The sequence below is a fragment of the Asparagus officinalis genome, chromosome 5 (genome assembly GCF_001876935.1).
Source record: "Asparagus officinalis chromosome 5, Aspof.V1, whole genome shotgun sequence".
NCBI lineage: Eukaryota > Viridiplantae > Streptophyta > Magnoliopsida > Asparagales > Asparagaceae > Asparagus > Asparagus officinalis.
The window spans coordinates 9,107,697-9,128,401 of NC_033798.1; the positions used below are offsets into that span (position 1 = coordinate 9,107,697).

Sequence of the window (20,705 nt, forward strand, 5' to 3'; positions counted from 1 at the left end):
CGGAAGATCGTAGGAGACGACGTAACCGATGAATTGAAAGGATTAGGGCGTAACCGATGAATTGAAAGTAGGAGGAATATAGGCGTAACCGATGATAGGGTAAAGTGGTTTATGAATTAAGGATATGTTTGGTAACTAAATTTGGTGGAAGGCTATTTTGGGGAGGGTAAAGTTTTTCATGAACTCCCTCTTTTAAAGAGTATAAATGATAAATGATATAATATTATTGAAAAAATCATGTCGCATGAGGATCACCAGAAACATGGCTAAACATATTAAATTAAAAGCATATTGGACAATCTACAAAGAAAATCCTAGCAACTGATACAGGGGGAAATATAGAAAAAGAAGGTTTTTGTAGTAGGCATTAATCTGTTTAATTAAATACAACCAAAAATAAATACTAACCCATGGTAAATAGGCAGCGGAGACATTAATCTGTTTAATTAAATACAACCAAAAATAAATACTAACCCATGGTAAATAGGCAGCGGAGAGTATAAGAAATTTGCAGTCCGTCCCCTGAATGAGTTCTCCTCAAGAAGCTTGCAGTATCGAGCAAGGAAAAACATGTGGAATAAGAAGTCCAGGTCTGTCAACAACAACAAACGCAAATGAATAAACCAAGATCAAGTAGATAAATTCAAGAATATATTGAGGGTTCAAAATAAAGCAAATACATAAAGTAGGCAAAAGAGAACACGAATCTAACGACAGAAATTAGAAATTTATGCCAGAAAGGGCATGAGTTCCCGCCGGAGTTTGATCCTTAGGCGTTGATGAAAAAACATTTAAAAATCAAAACTAAAATTTAGAAAATGAGCAAATCATACCTTCGTCAATGAGCCTCATTCGTGATCGTAATAGATGCCCAATATCTGAGAAGTGAGGAGATGATGGCAGAGGAGGTGCGGTGATGATAAGGGCTTAGGGCATCGGGTACTCATCGTTGGCAATTAATGGTTTAAGAAAGTGGGAGGGCGTTGCCGGAGGTGAAGGGTAACCGTCGGAGAATGAAAGAAACGAAGGCTTTAGGGCTCCCAATTTCTTAACCCTGTTTAATGATAAAAAGGGATAAAACTGTTATATTTATAATAGCTGAAGGGTATTTTGGGCTAGGGAAAGTTTTTCATGAACTCCCTCTTTTAAAGGGTAGATAGATATAAAATGGAATTTCTAGCTTATTCTTGTGTCCAAATGATGTGCTGGATTTTCAAATCGAGGAGTTGTGTTTTACAATTTTAACATTTTAAGAAAATTCAAGAATTTCATGAGTTTCTATTTTCTTTATACTCTTTTGCGGTTATGTTGTCCACTAATGTGGGCTACTGTTGTGAATTATCAACGTTAGTAGGGTAAGTTTATAACTTTATAGTAAGACAAATAATTATACAACTTGACTGACTTCTAGATTCAAAGATAAAAGTAAACAAGAAGAAGGTGAACAAAATTCGTAGTTAGTTGCTTGATGATAATAACTGCTGCTGGCGATGTCAGTGCTTATAAATTAAATCGATGTTTATAAATTAAAATTTCTTCCCGTTTCATTCCCTGCTTACATCTAAACGTTAAAACGAGAATACGTTGTCACGTTTATTCCATTCCGTTCCGCTTCATCCAATTCTCATTTAACCACTTAATTACATAAGGGTCAATATTAAAAAGGACATTAATTAGAAAATAAAGCAGTTTCATGGGTCCAAAATGCAAAAAAATCCTATAGAGAGAGAGAAAAAAAGGCCCCACAGCCGAAGATAATATTGACCCCATTACCCATTTCTCCGCTCAACCTCTCTCTTCATTCTCTCAAACGATGGGGTTTGCTTCTACAATCCCATTGAGATTCGAAGCTGGGGTCTGTAGGGCTCCAATCCGCTCACCCGAATCCATCTCTCTTTTATCATCTAATCGCCGTTATCATGTCTCATTCTTCACTTCTCAATCTCAAGGTGCGTTCAGAATTTACAAATTTTAGCTCAATTTCTGTTGTTATTTGTTGAATTCTGAGCATTTGGGGACTTGGGTTTCAGTTGGAAGGCACTGTTATGGGCTGCGTTTGTCTCAGATGCAGTGCTTCAGGGGTACTGAGAGAGATGACTCATTGAGTACAGGTGAAATCATCAGCATATTCTTATTATATTGTACAAACACAGTAACTCTTTTGATAATTGGCATATGCAACAAAACCAGAGAGGCGGAATAATATCCATTGCGGGCTCACTCTAGAAGCTAGTTGTTCGAGTGAAGGAACCAAAATATCCTATAAATCCACAATTGATTCCGCATTTAGTCAACGAATGACTAAACAAACTGTAACCTACCAACATGATTCCACAGTCCTGGCATTCTCGCAACCTGGATTTGCACTAGTCTAATCCTAGTTGAGCACTGCAATCCCGGGATCGTTCCTTTGTCTTTGCACAAGATTAGTCTTCGGCTAGCACTAAAACACAGACGTTGCTACGCGCAACACTCACTTGCAACTAGATAAGATGGGTTTGGCTCTGATACAATTCTAGGAGAGTCTTGAGAACTCATCCCTAAAAGCTAGTTGTTAAAGGCAAGGAATCTAAATCTCTTAGGCCATGTTTGTTTTTTATCCCCGGACTAGGTGTATTGTATTCCCTGGACTATGGTACTGGGATTGTGGTATTTTGGTATTATTCTAGTCCAATCCAATGTTTGTTTTTACACGGACTAATATTCGGACTAACTTAAAATAGTCCATATTAGTGTTTATTTTTAGGGGAATTATGACCATTCAAACTACTATCATAATCAGAATGGCCTTTTTGCCCTCAAGTCAATTAAAATTGTGTGAATGCACCGGACTTGTCTGGAATTGTGTGAGCTTTTTAAGCATTTGACGAAGCATGCTACTGAGGTTTCAGAACTGTAGTGATTAAAATGATTTATCTTACTATTATGACTGGAAGCTATCGGAGATTGCAACTGTGACTGGAAGATGGAACTTCTACCGCCTAACTTTGAGCCTTAAGCAACTACTTCAGTTTATAGGTCTTAAGGCAGAGATTACTTAGTCTTGAAACTTGAAAAAAGCAACATATAGCTTCAATACTCCAATATGAAAGGATGATCCACAAGGGGGTTGGTATTTTCAGTTCCTGAGGGTGCTGAATTTATGGTTGTGAATACCTGTAATTTATAATAGTCTTTCACTAATTGTAGTTGTACATATATTGAATTTGGTCAAGGATTGTAGATCTATAAGTCTTCATTAACATAGTTCTCTAGTTCCTTTGACAAAGCTACTGAGGCTTATGAAGTGCTTGCTTAGGTAGACATGAATACTACCCCTATCCTCAACAGTCTAATTCATGAGATTTGCATATGGACATGGGTTATGTTGTAGAACTTGGCAGTTAATATATCCATACTATCATAATTATTAAACCTCAATACAGAGAGTTATAATAAATGGAGCTTGATGATTTAATCTCCTCCGAACTTTATCTCCCAATAGAATTAAACATGAAAACTTAATGAAGTTGCTACAGATTTTACAAAATGAGCAACTGAGTCTTATAGCTTCCACCAATTCTAGGCGATAAGAAAAGGCATAAACACCGAAGCTGGTCAAAAAAACAATGAGCAAGATGAGTCGTTTGTGTTCTCTGTGCGATAGAAATAAAGGCACTTGACAAAAAATTGCAAAAAAAAAACCTTTGCTGAAAAGAATCGTTGGAAGCAAATTGGCCAAAAAAGGAGCGGCGGACTAAAAAAAAGGGCAGAACTAAAAGGGTATGAGTTTTTTGTCAAAAAATCTTAATCTCCTCTAGATGATTAATACCTAGATTGTAAAGGTGGGTGTGGGTTGGTTTATTTACTCCCTTTGTTGGGTATTAATTAGTCCCTACTTAAAAGTAGTCCGGGCCAAGTAAAAAAAAACATAGGCTAGATCGATAGGTCTAGACTATTTTAAAATAGTACTCGTACTATTAAAAAAACAAACATGGACTTATAAACCCACAATTGACTCCTCATTTAATCAGTGCGAGACTAAATGAACCCTGACAGGGAACACCATAATGAACGTCCACCTGCTAATAATGCTTACCTTGTCAACCCTGCAATGAAAATGCATAAAAGGCTAATAGGAAGCAAGAGACTCACCCACATCTATTCTTAGGTCTCAATCAGACTGCTAAACTAGATAATTTAAAGTCAAAACCAATGTTTATAGCACCTAAAATGATTTCCTATTTATTATTTGCAAACAACGTCATCTAAAACGGTACCGTCATTAAAGAGTCCTCTTTATTCAATGTTGACAAAACTTATGTACGAGCGACCCAATTTAGCTAGCACTCTGGTCAGGATCTTCATCGAGGAGTTAGCGACACGCTAATCCCTTAAAGTTACTGACCGTTTACCATATCATGAGGACACTAACCATCTTTTATGGTTCCTGCAACCGATTTTCTTTTTGTACCTGAGTTAGTTTCTTTTTGAGATGTTAAGGAATATATTATGGAGATCTATAATGTTGTAGTTATATTAGGAACTATGTTACCCGGGTACTTCATTATTGAAGCCGTACCCGTACCGGACACGTACCCGACACTTTTCCGTACCCAAACTTCATGGACACTTCTTGAATATATGCATGCATTTATTACAACATGTACTCAATTATACGATATATGTGTTAATTTAAAACACTTGTCAAAGACTTCCTGGACGTAGAGCTTACACTTCACATCCGTCTTTCGAAACTAATGAGATACGGGTCAGGTTCGTTTCAGTCCATACCCAAGTTCAAAACTATATAGTTAATGGGTCGTTTAGATGTCTAGTAAAAAATGAGTAGTTTACAATTCACGATAATCAATTATATGATAAAATAAACTTAAAAATATGATCGAAATTTTAATTTTAAGGACACATGAAGCGGAAAAAAATTATCTCATGTACATTATTAATTCAATATATATATGTAGTCATGTCCCCGTACCCAACATTTTACAGTTTTGCCGTGTCCCCTACCCGTACCCGCACCCGTACCACTACCCGTGCTCGTTTCCATGCAACTTAGATTAGGAATAATATATTAGGAGTTATAAATTAGAGATTTGATGATTGAGAGATATTAGGAATGTAACTAAGAAAATAACTGTGATTAGGTAATTGTGCTTAGTCCTGTTAGACCCTAGAGGGGGTGATTAGGGTCTTATGCTAATCTAATCCGATTTTATGCCAATTAAAATCAATTAACAAATTATTCTTACAAGATAGATATGCAATATGTTACAAGCAAGAATAAGCAATATGAACAAATATATTTATATCCTAGCAATGAGATATACTATGAAATATATGTAAAGATATATAAACTAACACAAGGGTGAAATAGACAATCTACAAAAGTGATAGGACAATTGACAATGGCGACAAGAATGTAATGAACACTAAGCACAAATGAAACGCCAAAGCAAACTCAAACACAAGCAAATGATCACGGAGTTCAGACCTTCTGTCCTACGTCTCCGCTCCCCACTCCCGGGGAGAAATCCACTATCACAATCGGGTTTTTTAAGCTTACCCGAATAACGTTTACACCTCACACTCGGTTTTCTAGCTAACCGAAAACTTTACAATCAACACTCTTGCAATCTCACTCTACACCCTCTCAAGTGTTGGACCTAGACGTGTCTCCCTCAAGTGTTTGAATACAACCTCTCCCTAGGTTCGTCAACCGACACCACTCCTCTTGGGATGATCCCCGACTCTCGTCACACACTTCTCTCGATGTATAAGTGTATTACAAAGTGAATCTCACAATAATCACAATTATAATAAATCATTGTTCTCTAATATGGATGAGAACATAATGAAAGCTCACACTCAATTGTTACAACTCTCACCAACCCAAATATACAATGTATGCAAATACAATAAGCTCAAGTGGGTGTGTGTAAACAATGAGTGAAATCAAATCAACTAAACTCAATATAAAACTAGCTTTAATAAAATGATAATCAAACAAATAGATGTAAAGCTAGAAATAGAGTTTAGAAAATTTCTTAATAGATCAAGAGGTAGAGGGAGAATAGTTGGATGCCCAAACACCAATAGATGATCTCTTCAAGCTGTTGTGAAATTGATTTCACAAACTCAAACTTTCAAATGCTTAAAAGCTTCTTAAACAAACTTAAACCAAACTTAAACCCATGTTTAAAACTCTTTAAACTTGTTTTAAAACTCTCTTAGTTATCTTGAGAACTGAGATCAATGGGGTATTTATAGCCTCCCAAAACCTCAGCCAAAAACCCCAAACAAAAGATCAAAAAGCCCCAAACAACAACTGCGGGAAATAGTCGTTGGTGTATGAAAAGACAATACGGCGGTCGACCGTGAAATTCTCGCGGTCGACCGCGAGGCATATACAAGCCTGAGAAAACTTCTAAAGAAAGCTACGGTCGACCGTGACGATCGACCGTGGAAACTTAGGACTGACGGTCGACCGCGAAAGTTTTTGCTGGCTCCTGAGGGAAAAACATAAGCGCGGTCGACTGTGACGGTCGACCGCAAACTGATATATGAAAATACAGGTTTTGAAAGTGTTTTTCTGACTTTTGGAAAATTGTTAAAAATAACAAATGATGTCCAAAAGTAATAAAACTTTGGGAAATATATATAAACATGTAAATGAACATGTTACAAAAGGCATTTTCCAAATTGCATTTCCCATTTATAAAATATCATCATTTTGCAAAATATGTTCAAAAACATGAAAATGTGAACATATGTGTTTTGACATTTTAGCTTAACCATGTTTTGAAACATTACAAAATGATTTTATAGACTTGAAGAATGATGTAAACTATTGTTATGAAGTCTATAAATAATGAATATAGTATTTTATCAAAATACACATATAATGCACTAAAACATGATTTTATTGAACTAAATAAAATTGATATTGATGAAATCATATATATGTATATAAGTATGAAACAAAAATATGTTTTCTAATTATATTCAATTGTTTCATATTAAAACTTGAAAACTATCAAACCAAAACATATATGTATATATATAGCTATATATATACAAAACCAAAACGTGTATGTGTGTATATGATTGAGCTTAAAGTACTAACACACATAATATAAAAACCTAAAACTAAATTTACCAAAGCTTGATCTTGATCTTCAATAGCTTGACTTGGTAATCTTACGGATGAAGCTTGAACTTGAATCTTTAACTTTGAATTGCGTAGGCTTCAACCACTATATCCGCCAACCTCCATTTGATATAATCGTTATGATGCAATCAATCCAACCTCCAACAAGTTGTTTGTCTATAATAAATAGAAATATATCAACACTAGACAAACAACATTAGTGGTAAATTATTTGTTAAACATCATCAAAATAAAGAGACCAACAATCTCCCTTTTTTTGATGATGACAAATAATTTACAAAAAGGATATATGCATGAAAGGAAATGAATATACAATATTGTAATTATCATGCATATAAACAAAAAGAATATACTCACAATATTTCTCCCCATTTGACAACATCAAAAAGGAAAAAAAACAAAAGAATAAAGAGAGCGAAAGCTCCCCCTATCAATATGCATGGGTAAGTATAATATATATATATATATATATATATATATATAGGGATTGCTCCCCCTATCAAAATGCCATATGGAGTGAATGCAATAAAGATCATGGCAAAACATGTGAGCAAGCAAAAATTTGCTAAACAACTCACATACAAAAGTACAATAAGAACACATGTGTATATATAACATCATGAAGGGTGTTACAAAAATTTTAAGATGTATATACACAAACCAAATATTTATCATACTTGCCCCAAAGAGATGAAATGAGAATCCAAAAAGGCATCATTAAAAAAAATATTTATGAAGGAGGATCCATGAAGGAAAATAATTTGCTTATATGTAGGGGGACAATGAAACAAATTCAAGAATAAATCATAATAATGTATGGATTTATGAAATTAAAAAGATTGAAACACATGAGAATCATGAAAAAAAATTCAAATGAAAACAAATCACTCAAATAAAATCATAAATCAATATTTAAATCATATAATATTATAAAACCAAACCATCATTGATTTTTAAAAAAATAAGAGAGGCAACCATATCAAGCTCTTAAGCTTGTCTCAACCCATATAAAGATTTTAGCACCCGATAAACAAGGTTTGGGAATAAACACCCAATAAATCTGGGGGTTGTATAAATACAAACCTCTCATCAAAACAAAATCAATAATCATGAAAACAAAAGAATTTGACTAATAAAATAAATTGTTTTCATAAAAATTTAAAATATATTTTTCGAAACCAAGAAAAAGAAAAAGAAAAATACTAAAATTCTTGGCTTAAAAATTATTTTGGCACCTAAGTATTCTTGGTGCCGGTTTATTTAGGGACATGACCCCTATCATTAAAGCTCAAAACCCTAGGGTTATGAACCCGTTTGGGCACATGTAGTGCACGGATACGGTCAAAACAAAAATTGTATAAATGACCTTTACGATTGTAATTTTTGCAATGAAAAGGTTGAAATAAATTGCGTTGACCAAATGGTTGTGCACGGGGAACATTAGAAACATTTGCAAACATGGATGGTCTTTGAAAATTATTTTGCAAATGTGAAACTCTCTTTAAATCAAAATAAAATTTGGCCAAATGACCAAATCGATCACAAAAATCACATTTAAACACATTAGCTTGCTTATGATGTACAATTGGTGCATGTGTGTACATGTGATAAAGAAACTTGATGAGATGCACAAGAAGGATTAATATTCTTATGTTTTTGTGCATCATAGCAAAATTTAGCTAAATGGTCTTTACGATCACAAATGGAGCACTTGTAAACTTTGCTATACAAGTATGCATAGTGTGTAGGTGATTTATAAGTTATAGCTCTAGATTTAGCACACTTGTCCATAAGTTTCTTATGATTATCAATACATGTGTTTAAGGTTGAATCTAAACAAGATATGCGGTTTTTCACATTATTCAACTCATCATTATGCATACAAGCATTGAAAATGGAAGTAGATGAAACATGATCATTTCTAAATGAATTAAACTCATTTCTAATAGTTTTTACTTCTATCATGGCATCATTATTAGCATGAGTTAAGCTAGCAATAGATGAAGACATGTTATTATTTTCCAAACTTAATAACTCATTGTTTTCTTTTAAAATAACTTTCTCTTTAACAACAATATCAAGTTTGGAAGCTAGCGACTCATGATCGGATTTTAAATCTACATGCTTGCTTTTAAGATCAATAAAATTATTATGCAACTTAGTATAGGCATGCATTAAACTATCATATGCACAAACGAGTTCATTAATAGATAAATCATATTCGGATTTCGAATCGCTTACCACACTAGGGCTATTGTCTAGTGACCGTGTGCATGATGAGACTCCGCATGAACTTGAAGTCGATTCGGCCACAACGCGTCGAATCTCCTCCAAGTCGTCTTGATGTGCTTCAATAAATTTTCATAAAGTGTAAGCACTATCAAAATGAACAAATTTGTTAGAAAATGATGAGTCAAAAGCGTTAAGCAAATATTCTAATAAAAACTTGTTCATATTAAACATTCTTTTATCATTTTTACTCCACTTGAATTTTTTCGAAGTGGGTACAATATAAGCATCTTCAATAACTTCCCATAAATCGAATTGTTTAAATCTAACAAATATGTTAAATCTAGAACACCATTTTTTATAGGGGAGATTATCTATTTTAGGAGCAACATTAGGATCATAGCCTAAACAAGATGTACAATATATGTCCATAATAAGAAAATGTATGCAAACAAGATACAAAAGAAATCTAAACAAGATTAGCATAAAAAGATAACTTGGATCTTTAACTCAAGGTGATTAGACCTTAAATCAAAGAGCACCAAGCTCTGATACCAATTGTTAGATCCTAGAGGGGGGTGATTAGGCTCTGATACCAATTGTTAGATCCTAGAGGGGGGTGATTAGGGTCTTATGCTAATCTAATCCGATTTTATGCCAATTAAAACTAATTAATAGATTATTCTTGTAAGATAGATATGCAATATGTTACAAGCAAAAATAAGTAATATGAACAAATAAATATATCCTAACAATGAGATATATTATGAAATATATGCAAGGATATATAAACTAACACAATGGTGAAATAGACAATCTACAAAAGTGATAGGGCAATTGACAATGGCGACAAGACTATAATGAACATTAAGCACAAATGAAACGCTAAAGCAAACTCAAACACAAGCAAATGATCACGGAGTTCGGACCTTCCGTCCTACGTCTTCGCTCCTCACTCCCGGGGAGAAATCTACTATCACAACCGGGATTTCTACGCTTACCCGAACAACGTTTACACCTCACACTCGGTTTTCTAGCTAACCGAAAATTTTACAATCAACACTCTTACAATCCCACTCTATACCCTCTCAAGTGTTGGACCTAGACGTGTCTCCCTCAAGTGCTCGGATATAACCTCTCCCTAGATTCGTCAACCGACACCACTCCTCTTGGGACGATCCCCGACTCTCATCATATACTTCTCTCGGTGTACAAGTGTATTACAAAGTGAATCTCACAATAAGCATAATTACAATAAATGATTGTTCTCTAATATGGATGAGAACACAATGAAAGCTCACACTCAATTATTACAACTCTCACCAACCTAAATATATAATGTATGTAAATACAATAAGCTCAAGTGGGTGTGTGTAAACAATGAGTGAAATCAAATCAACTAAACTCAATATAAAACTAGCTTTAATAAAATGATAATCAAACAAATAGATGTAAAGCTAGAAATAGAGTTTAGAAAACTTCTCAATAGATCAAGAGGTAGAGGGAGAATAGTTGGATGCCCAAACACCAATAGATGATCTCCTCAAGCTCTTGTGAAATTGATTTCACAAACTCAAACTTTCAAATGCTTAAAAGCTTCTTAAACAAACTTAAACCAAACTTAAACCCTTGTTTAAAACTCTTTAAACTTGTTTTAAAACTCTCTCTTAGTTATCTTAAGAACTGAGATCAATGAGGTATTTATAGCCTCCCAAAACCTCAGCCAAAAACCCAAAAACAAAAATCCAAAAAGCCCCAAACAACAGCTGCAAGAAATAGCCGTTGGTGTATGAAAAGACAGTGCGACGATCGACCGTGAAATTCTCGTGATCGACCGCGAGGCATATTCAAACCTGAAAAAACTTCCAGAGAAAGCTACGGTCGACCGTGGCGGTCGACCGTGAAAACTTAAGGACTGACGGTCGATCGTCACGGTCGACCGCGAAAGTTTCAGTTGACTCCTGAGGGAAAAACTTAAGCGCGGTTGACCGTGGCGTTCGACCGCAAACTGATATATGAAAATATAGGTTTTGAAAGTGTTTTTCTGACTTTTGGAAAATTGTTAAAAATAACAAATGATGTTCAAAAGTAATGAAACTTTGGGAAATGTATATAAACATGTAAATGAACATATTATAAAAGGAATTTTCCAAATTGCATTTCCCATTTGTAAAATATCATCATTTTGTAAAATATGTTCAAAAACATGAAAATGTGAACATATGAGTTTTGACATTTTAGCTTGACTATGTTTTGAAACATTACAAAATAATTTTATAGACTTGAAGAAAGATGTAAACTATTGTTATAAAGTCTATAAATAATGAATATAGTATTTTATCAAAATACACATATAATGCATTAAAACATGATTTCATTGAACTAAATAAAATTGATATTGATGAAATCATATATATGCATATAAGTATGAAACAAAAATATGTTTTCTAATTATATTCAATTGTTTCATATTAAAACTTGAAAACTATCAAACCAAAACATATATGTATATATATAACTATATATATACAAAGCCAAAACGTGTATGTGTGTATATGATTGAGCTTAAAGTACTAACACACATAATATAAAAACCTAAAACTAAATTTACCCAAGCTTGATCTTGATTTTCAATAGCTTGACTTGGTAATCTTGCGGATGAAGCTTGAACTTGAATCTTTAACTTTGAATTGCGTAGGTTTCAACCACTATATCCGTCAACCTTCATTTGATATGATCGTTATGGCGTAATCCATCCAACCTCCAACAAGTTGTTTGTCTACAATAAATAGAAATATACCAACACTAGACAAATAACATTAGTGGTAAATTGTTTGTTAAATATCATCAAAACAAAGAGGCCAACAAGTCCCTCGTTGACTACACAATAAACTTGTTGTTATTATATCCCTATATTAAGGGAAGTAGTTGTAGCTTTTGAAAGATAAATGAGAATTTGTAATATTTTTTTGTTTAACAGGAGACACATAAATGACTTTTTAGTGGACTTTAATAGTTCTAATAGAACATCTACAGTCCTTCCATTCTAAGTTCTTTGCTATTATCTGATCAACCATCCTTTCGATCTATTACATATAGAAAACATCCTCTAATTTCCACCTGGATAAGGATTTAGTTAAATTTGGGGTATAAGATCCATCCATTACACTCTTTGGAAGTTTCTCCTCTTTCTATATATATCTGTTCTTTGGAAGTTTCTCCTCGTTCTATATATAACTGGATTGAATACTTTTCTATTTTGGGTTTGAGTTCATCCTTCACTGCCTCTCCTGCTGTCCTTGCAGCCTTTTTCTCGATTTAAAATTTGTGCACTGTTCTTAGAGTAGTGGTTACTGCCTTTTATACTTGTTCTAAGCTGCTGACTAGTTTTTATCTATTGATTGATTTGTATTATAATATTATAGTTAAAATTTAATCTACTGCCATCTAGAGTAATGCTTACAATCATGAGCTTCTTCTTCTACTAAAACTACTACTTTTTTATACTCTAAACTTAATTACCTTATTTGTCAGAGCCATCATTAAAAACAAATCACTGTTCTGCAGCTTGCCTTAGTTTGAAAATAATATGTGGTGAAATGGATCTGCAGAAGAAATGTTGAAGAACAATCCTCAATCACATGACAAAAAAGAGAATGCTGAAAAGGCAATCATAGGTTCCTCTTCGGATAGAAAAAGAGATCCATCAACCGATAGATCTTCTGCAATCAGAAGCGTTGCCTTATGGGTGAGTTCTGGACATTTTGATTTTATTAGAAATTTGATTTATGTGAAGGAAGGCAGTTTCCATGATCTTCGTTTTATTAATATCAGCTTTTATATTTGTTGAGGGTACGATTCATCTTTTGTAGGTGAGCGCTTCTGTGACTTTTGGTATTGCTTTGGGATTAAAGGAAGGCGTCGATAAAGCATCTGAATATTTTGCCGGGTATGTTTGATGCATATTATACTTAACACACACAGTTTTTTTTGGCACATGCATTGCCAGAATGGAGTTTGCATATCTTGAGTTAGTATCACATGAATGGAACTATGCATATCTTGAGATTGTATTTTTATAAACTACAGCGTTTCGTAGCATGGGTGTCCCATTTTCTGAGAAGAGTATTTGCGTTGTAAAATTCATCCTTTATGCAACTAGGAAGCAGCACCCTCCATTTTAGTTTCAAAATTTCTCAGAATTAGATAAGTTATTAGTGAGTGCAACAACAAAAAAGCCATTATCCCAAATTTTTGGGTGGGTGGAATTAATCCCATTCTTCCATTCTGTTTTGTTAAGGGGTCAGATTCCATTCAGTTTCGTTAAGGCTATTTATTTCATTATGTTAAGGCTATCTTCTCCATTATGTTAATAAATTACTAATGGACAAATTTATTAACAGTAATTGCCCATTCCCAAATGACTAATGAATAATAACTGCATTCCTCTTGAATATAATTATATAGAGGCATCATTCATAAATATGAGCAGAGTGAATAGAAAAAAAGTGTATTTTAATAATCATTATGTTATATGTTTTGCGATATAGTGTGTTGTTCATGCATATTTTTTACTGTTACTGAAGTGATCTCAGGCATATTAAGAGTAATATCCAAGTATTAGTTTTGTTGTTTGTTCCGTTACTTCTTTTGGTAATACTTTTTGAAGTTTGAACTGTTGCCAATGTATTCTCATTATTGATCACATGTATCTTAGTGTGGTGTACCATATTGCAGGTACCTCCTAGAACAGAGTTTGTCAGTGGACAATCTCTTTGTTTTTGTTTTAATCTTCAAATACTTCAATGTGCCAGTACAATACCAGGTATTGTAGGATCTTCCTTTTGAATAATTATCAATAATCCTTTTCTTGTGTTACCATCTATGTTATAAAGTTTTTGCTACACTCAAGCGTAGAACAGAGTGCTCTCTTATGGTATTGCTGGTGCAGTTGTCTTTCGTGCTATAATGATCCTGCTTGGCACTGCAACCCTTCAGGTTAGTAGTGATTACTGCTGCTTTCATGATTTACTTTTTTCAAATCATTCAGTTTCCTCACCTAACTTTTGCTTTGTGATGTCTCATATATCCTTAGAGATTTGAAGCAGTGAACTTATTACTGGCCTCAATTCTTCTATTCTCATCTTACAAGGTGATTTTTCTTCTTCAATTCAACACGTTGATATCAAGACACAAATGTTATTGGTTGCTTATCATTTAATTTAATTGATTCTGCTCTTTAACTTGAGATTTAAGTATCAGACACTTCACTTCCTCTGTGTACTAATATTTCCATGAACCTTGATTTCTTTTAAGTGAAATTTAATAATATCCTTAGCATTCTACGAACCAAATTTACTTATAAAAAGGAAATGATATCACCTAGCAAAGTATTTATTCTAAGTTTAGTGAATGGGAGTAATATGTTGAAGAGTCAAAGATTTTTTACATGGGCAAGCTCTTTACATAAGAAACACAATACATAGACTTAATCTTCTGTCCTCTTTTTAGTGTATAGTTGGACCACTCTCTAGCTTATTTTCTTCAGTAGGTAAATAATTTGAAAATATATGCATTAAGGTGAACTAATAAACTATAAAATTTTCTATGATTGGATTGTTGAATCATATCTTCCTGGTCACTTTGGTTTATATTATCCAATACAAGCATCAATTTCAATCCAATCCAATGGACTGACCTGTACTCCATCCAAAGTGAGTCGCTGGGTGTGTGTCAGATATTTTCAGTTTTGCATTTTAGCCAGGTCGACCGAGATGACAATCTCATCTAATACAGGTTTGAGGACCGGATCTGGACCTTGCCCCACTTATATATGAGTATATACTGGTTAGAGCATTCAGTGTTAGTCTAGATATCTAAGATTTCTATAGCATATATGCATAACCTTTTTTTTTCATTAGGCATGTTTTATTTCATTGAAGCTACAGCCCCAAAGGCATTCTCTATTGCATGTAAAATGTTGGGAATAAAAATCCAAGAGGGACATGATTATCCGGTTATCTGGACTGGAGAACTTTTTCAAGTTCTTCTTTTTTTTTTTTTGTGTGTGTGTGTGGGGGGGGGGGGGGGTANATGAGAGAACACCACTTAGGCATTTCTGAGAATCATGCTTTCCTTTCTTGATAGGAGGAAAATGTCTCATTCATGGTTCTTTTTCTATGGTTTTCCTTGGTTTGCATGCACATGTAAAACAATATTGGATATATTTCTGCATGATGATTTAATGACGTCTAGTTCATTTGTACAACAGCTATTTTCTTCTGAAGAGGAGGAGACTGACCTTTCTGATAACTTTATCGTGAAAACATGCCAGAAGTTCATTCCAGTTACTGGTAACTTATCCTAATTAGTCAATTTATCCTATCTTCTTTTATCTTACATCAGAATTTTCTGTTGGTTAATACTAGTCAAGTCCATATTTCGATGTGAGTTGCTATCTTTCATGTTATTTTCTAGTTGCTTTCTCTATGCTTTACGCTACAGATATGGGAAAATTGGGAGTTAACTTGCTTGATGGTATGTGTCTAAAACACCACACTTCTGAAGCCTTAGTCACTGAATAGTGTATACGGAGAATAATTTATGTATTGCACTGATCTGAATAAATTATTTATTAGGACCCAAAAGTCAGGATGGGGGTTGTCCTGTGCTGATTCTCAGTGCAATCCTAAAACAAACATGCAGCTGAGTCCTTTGACCCAAAGTAACCCTTGATCCTAAAAAAAGATGCTAAGTGCAATCCTCTGATCCAAAAAATTTATATGGAGAATTATTTGACAATGTGATCACGGAAAATGAGTTGTCCCATGATCATTGCTTGTTCATCTGTGGAAATTTAAATCTAGTTGAACATGTTGAGGGCCTGCTACAATCACATTTTGCTTTTCTTTCTGAACATGCTAACATGCATTGTCTCAAGTCTTCTGACAAAAAAAAAAAGTCTTGAGTTGATAGCTTTTATGTTCATGTCACAGGCTGCGGTTCTACTCCTATATACAGTTAATAGTTCTAAATAATATCTCAACTATCCACTGATTTTACAGGTGGGGGTATGAATGGGTTGATTGCAGGTCAGAGGAATTTAATCATTTAATTAACCGGTCAGATAAGGGTCAACTACAATCAAGCTGACCGGATAATGACCTAAGCCCTAGGTTGCATGGGTACGGGTAGGGGTACGGGACACAGAAAAGTTGGAAAAGGTAGGGTATGGGACACGGCTATATATATGCATGTTATGTATATTTATATGTATTGAAATTAATAATTTACATAAGATCAATATTGTTTTTTCATTTATATAAGATCAGTATATAAGAAATAGATAAGAAGTGTAGAATATACACCCAAGAAGTGTACAAGGAGTGTTTATATTAAAACATGTATTATATAATTGATTATAGGCCCAAATAAACATATTCTTATATTCAAGAATTGTCCAAGAGGTTTAGGTATGGTTACGGGTACATGTCGGGCACGGGTGTGGCTTCCTAATAGAAGTACCCAGGCAACATAGCCTAAACCTAAGCTAACCTGGACCACTTAATTGCCTCCTCTTCTGGTAACTTTTAGTAATTGTTTTCTCTTATCAACCGTCACATAATGCTAATCAATCTCCATGTGGTAAGGCTACACCCCAGCCTGTCCTTTATGTATCAATAAGTTTATACTTTCCTTGAAGAGAAGTTCTCATTTTCTCTTTTGCTTTCTGTGCAATCTACCATCACACAATTGTCAATTAACTTTCGGTGCTAGTGCTAGAAATTTAGTACGAGGAGATTGAGGAGCTATGTGAATGTGATGCGAATGTTATCTCCTTTGGCAATTAGCTATGGGATTTCATTTGAAGCTCTTTCTACCTCCCTCATAAAAATCTATTTGAATTAATTTACCTTTGATGTTACAGCATATTACGATGGAGATCGCTTCTTTACTATTCAAGAGGGTGTACGGAAAGTAAGTCTGTTAAGATGTTACCTATAAACTTTCAGATGTGAGCTTTTATTTCTTATCTGCAGTCTGATGCCAAGCTTATTGCATAACAAACTAGATAGATATAGTAGTGTCTTAAATTATAAGTAATAAAAATTAAATCTACCAATTCTATTATCCGACCTTCTTAATTATTGTGATGCAGGCTACACCTTTACTCCTCACAGTTGCAGTTATTGAGCTTAGTGATATAGCTTTCGCAGTAGGTTATCCATACGACCATTCAATTGAACATTATTCCCCAAAGCAAGTGAGAATGAGAATCGCAAATGACATCATTTTTTTATGTTTGCAGATTGACTCAATACCGGCAGTTTTTGGTGTTACAAGGGATCCATTCATAGTTTTCACTTCAAATTTATTTGCCATTACAGGTAGTTCCATTTACTGTGCTATTCAGTTGCAGTATAATAGTGGCAAGTCACAATAATTTCACTTTATTGGTCTTTATAATCTTTTCCCCCTTAATGTAGCACATGTAAGTTTGATCATGAGTGCACCAAACTTTAGACTTGACTATTATGACACTATGGTGTTTAGAAAGGAAAGAATGATGCAACTAGAACTAAATGAATGATGTAATCTAAAATACTTTTCTATTACAGCTATTGAGTTCGTAACTGTAAGGATCCATATCTAAATCTGATTTGAAACCAATCTCTTTCTAGGACCATATTGAGATCCATAAAGCTGTCAAATATGATTTAATAATCCAAACTCAAATATTTGGCTCAGTTCAAATTGAGTTAGAAAAATATTTGACCTTCTTATTTCTACTTTTTTAGAAAAGATCTCTATATTTCACTATCTTAGGGGCCAAAAAATGCATGGTTAGCATATCAATTTGAAAAGGTCTCTATATTTCAATTGAGGGTAACAGGTGAAGAGTCATAAAGAAAAGCATGCACAAAAGTTGCTGGAGGGTAATATAGTAAAATTTAATTACTAGAGGGGCACAGAGCAGCACAGATACATTTAGAAAAGTGTTGACTATAAGCACTTCATATTTTTAGATTGATTTCTGTTAATATCCTATCTTATATCCATATAGGACATATATGTATCAATATGCATTTGGATTTTATTTGTATTTTGAACTTTAACTGTGCTCTCTCTTTACTCAAATGAATGCAATAGTTGACTATTTTATTTCTATCATTCATGCAGGGTTAAGATCGTTATATTTAATTATATCTGGAAGTATGTCAGATCTGGAATATTTACAGGTGAGACGGTTACTTATTATTGAGTTTACAAGATGTTCCTGCACTCCCTTTACGCATGGTTGTTCATACTGACTACACTTAACCTTATGGCCATAAAATATAAAAAAGAGAATTTTGAATTATTGATATCAGTTAAATGCAACAAAGCCATTCAAGCCACTCACAAAGATGAAGAATCAATCATCTTACAGTTAATGTGAAGATATCATTTAATATCAGTGCAAAAATCAATAAAAGGACTAATAAATTAGGTAAAAGAAAGGGGCCGGGAGAGTTTTACACCAAAAGAACTTTTATGATTCTTAAAATAAAAAATAAAAAATAGTATGATAGTTACTCTGCTGCATGTTGAGTTTCCATTATATAGTTTTGAAGTAGGTAACTGCCTCTTCAGTGACCGGCCAGCTCTGAAATTAAAAGCTTTTCTCCAAATTGTTCATGGAATTAAGCACAATCACATTGCAAATTGCGGATGACCAACTTGTACATTATTCTACAAAGATAATTCTGTTGAGTTATTATTATTATTTTTTAACCAATACATCATTTTAAGATTCCATGATTCTGGTCTTGTGATTGATGAAAGATTCTTATTCTCTTGCAGCCTGCTATTGGAGTTGTATTAGGCTTTATTGCCACAAAGATGATTCTTGATTTCTTTGGTAAGCTTCTACGTCGATATTTCATGGTAAAACTGACATTGTCATCCTTGTGTCAAATGTCAGAGGGGCTGTTTGGTTGATTTACCAAAAATCAAGAAACCTATTTCATGACTTGAAACCCATTTTTAGAGGTTTTGGGGCTGAAATGGGTTTCAGGAAAAAACTGAAGTGGCGGAGCTTTTCAAGATCTCTTTTACATAAATTAATGTATCAAACATAGGAAATATAAACCATTTTTGACCTGAGATTTCCAAAGCTGAGGTGGCAAACATGGAAACCAATTTCATTCTTTTACAATGCAAACCAAACGGCCTTAACTGAAATTGGCAAAATAATCATCATGTTTTCTATGAGATAATATATTTCTTTCCCTTGGTGGTGGTGTCATTCAAAAGTGCAAAAACGGGTTAATTGTAGATATGTACCCTCCTAAACTGTTTCATTAGCACTTACGCACTGTGAACTCCATACTGACATTATTTACTGGATTATGTTGAGATGTCGCAATGATAAATTATAAATTGCCTTTTCCCCTCAAATTAGCCAAAAAATAAAATAAATTTCTCTCTAAATTGAGGGCAAAATGATAACCCGTCTAAGTTTCATCTAAGTGCAAATAAAAAAGTTTAGCTGAGTATAAGTGACGACACGACCACAGTACAATGGTGTGGATGTATCTGCAATTAACCGAGAGAAAAAAATGAAAAGTAGCACTCAAGCATGCGAACATGGATACCTCGCTCTTGCGATTTTATACAAAATGTTCCTTTTCCTTGTGGCTTTCCTATTTGTGAATCATATATTGAATCCGTTGCCACAGGTTATCATATATCAACCGAGGTTTCTCTTGGAGTTGTCGCCACAAGTTTGGGTGCTGGTGTGTTGTTGAGCCTTCTTAAAAGATCTGATTAATGAAGAGATCAGTCCTGAGGAGCTTGTGAATTACTGTAGTTGTATTTTATTCCTTGTACCATAATCATTTTGTCAATGTAAATTTACTATCAAGTGTCAACGAAACATAAGCTAGTAATTGCTCAGCGGTTAGTTCGAGTTATCAAGTTTATTTGCATTTTTTTGAATATATATGTTATTCGGTTCATTTTGTTTTTTTAAATATTTTTGGCTGCAAAGAGGTAGAATGGAAATTGTAATTGATAATTGCACATTGATAATTGGTATGAGTATAATAATATTATAACTTTCAAATCTCACTCTAACTTCGGAGTTTTTTGTGCATAAGAAGTTTAGTAACTTATCATCAAGGAAGAAAAGATACTAAATGAAGCGAAAATTGTTTATGTAATGATGTTATTGAAGAAATTGAGAAAACCCTATTTTATTAATGAGATAACATAGGCTTATATAGGCTCCTACAAACACATCTTACAAATAACCTCCTTAACTATA

At 33.8% G+C, this 20,705-nt stretch overlaps 1 protein-coding gene across 2 annotated transcripts; it reads left to right on the forward strand.

The window, feature by feature from the left end:
- On the forward strand, positions 1,779-20,379 carry LOC109843497 (thylakoid membrane protein TERC, chloroplastic). Of its 2 annotated transcripts, XM_020412435.1 has the most exons (14): positions 1,779-1,949; positions 2,031-2,111; positions 13,009-13,145; positions 13,270-13,346; positions 14,135-14,222; positions 14,315-14,395; positions 14,493-14,549; positions 15,669-15,750; positions 17,325-17,374; positions 17,556-17,612; positions 17,706-17,784; positions 18,578-18,636; positions 19,241-19,298; positions 20,119-20,379. In XM_020412435.1, exons 1-14 carry the CDS (start codon positions 1,814-1,816, stop codon positions 20,208-20,210), a joined length of 1,134 nt encoding a protein of 377 aa, XP_020268024.1. In that variant the 5' UTR covers positions 1,779-1,813; the 3' UTR covers positions 20,211-20,379. The 2 variants fall into 2 exon arrangements, with proteins under 2 accessions (XP_020268024.1, XP_020268025.1); XM_020412436.1 differs by lacking the exon at positions 1,779-1,949 and having other exon boundaries at positions 12,965-13,145.

Excerpts from the sequence above, each read along its gene's own strand:
- LOC109843497 (XM_020412435.1), top strand. The coding sequence starts at position 1,814 with ATGGGGTTTGCTTCTACAATCCCATTGAGATTCGAAGCTGGGGTCTGT. Across the intron at positions 13,347-14,134 it reads GCATCTGAATATTTTGCCGG|GTACCTCCTAGAACAGAGTT; the intron begins GTATGTTTGATG and ends ACCATATTGCAG. Across the intron at positions 19,299-20,118 it reads GATGATTCTTGATTTCTTTG|GTTATCATATATCAACCGAG; the intron begins GTAAGCTTCTAC and ends CCGTTGCCACAG.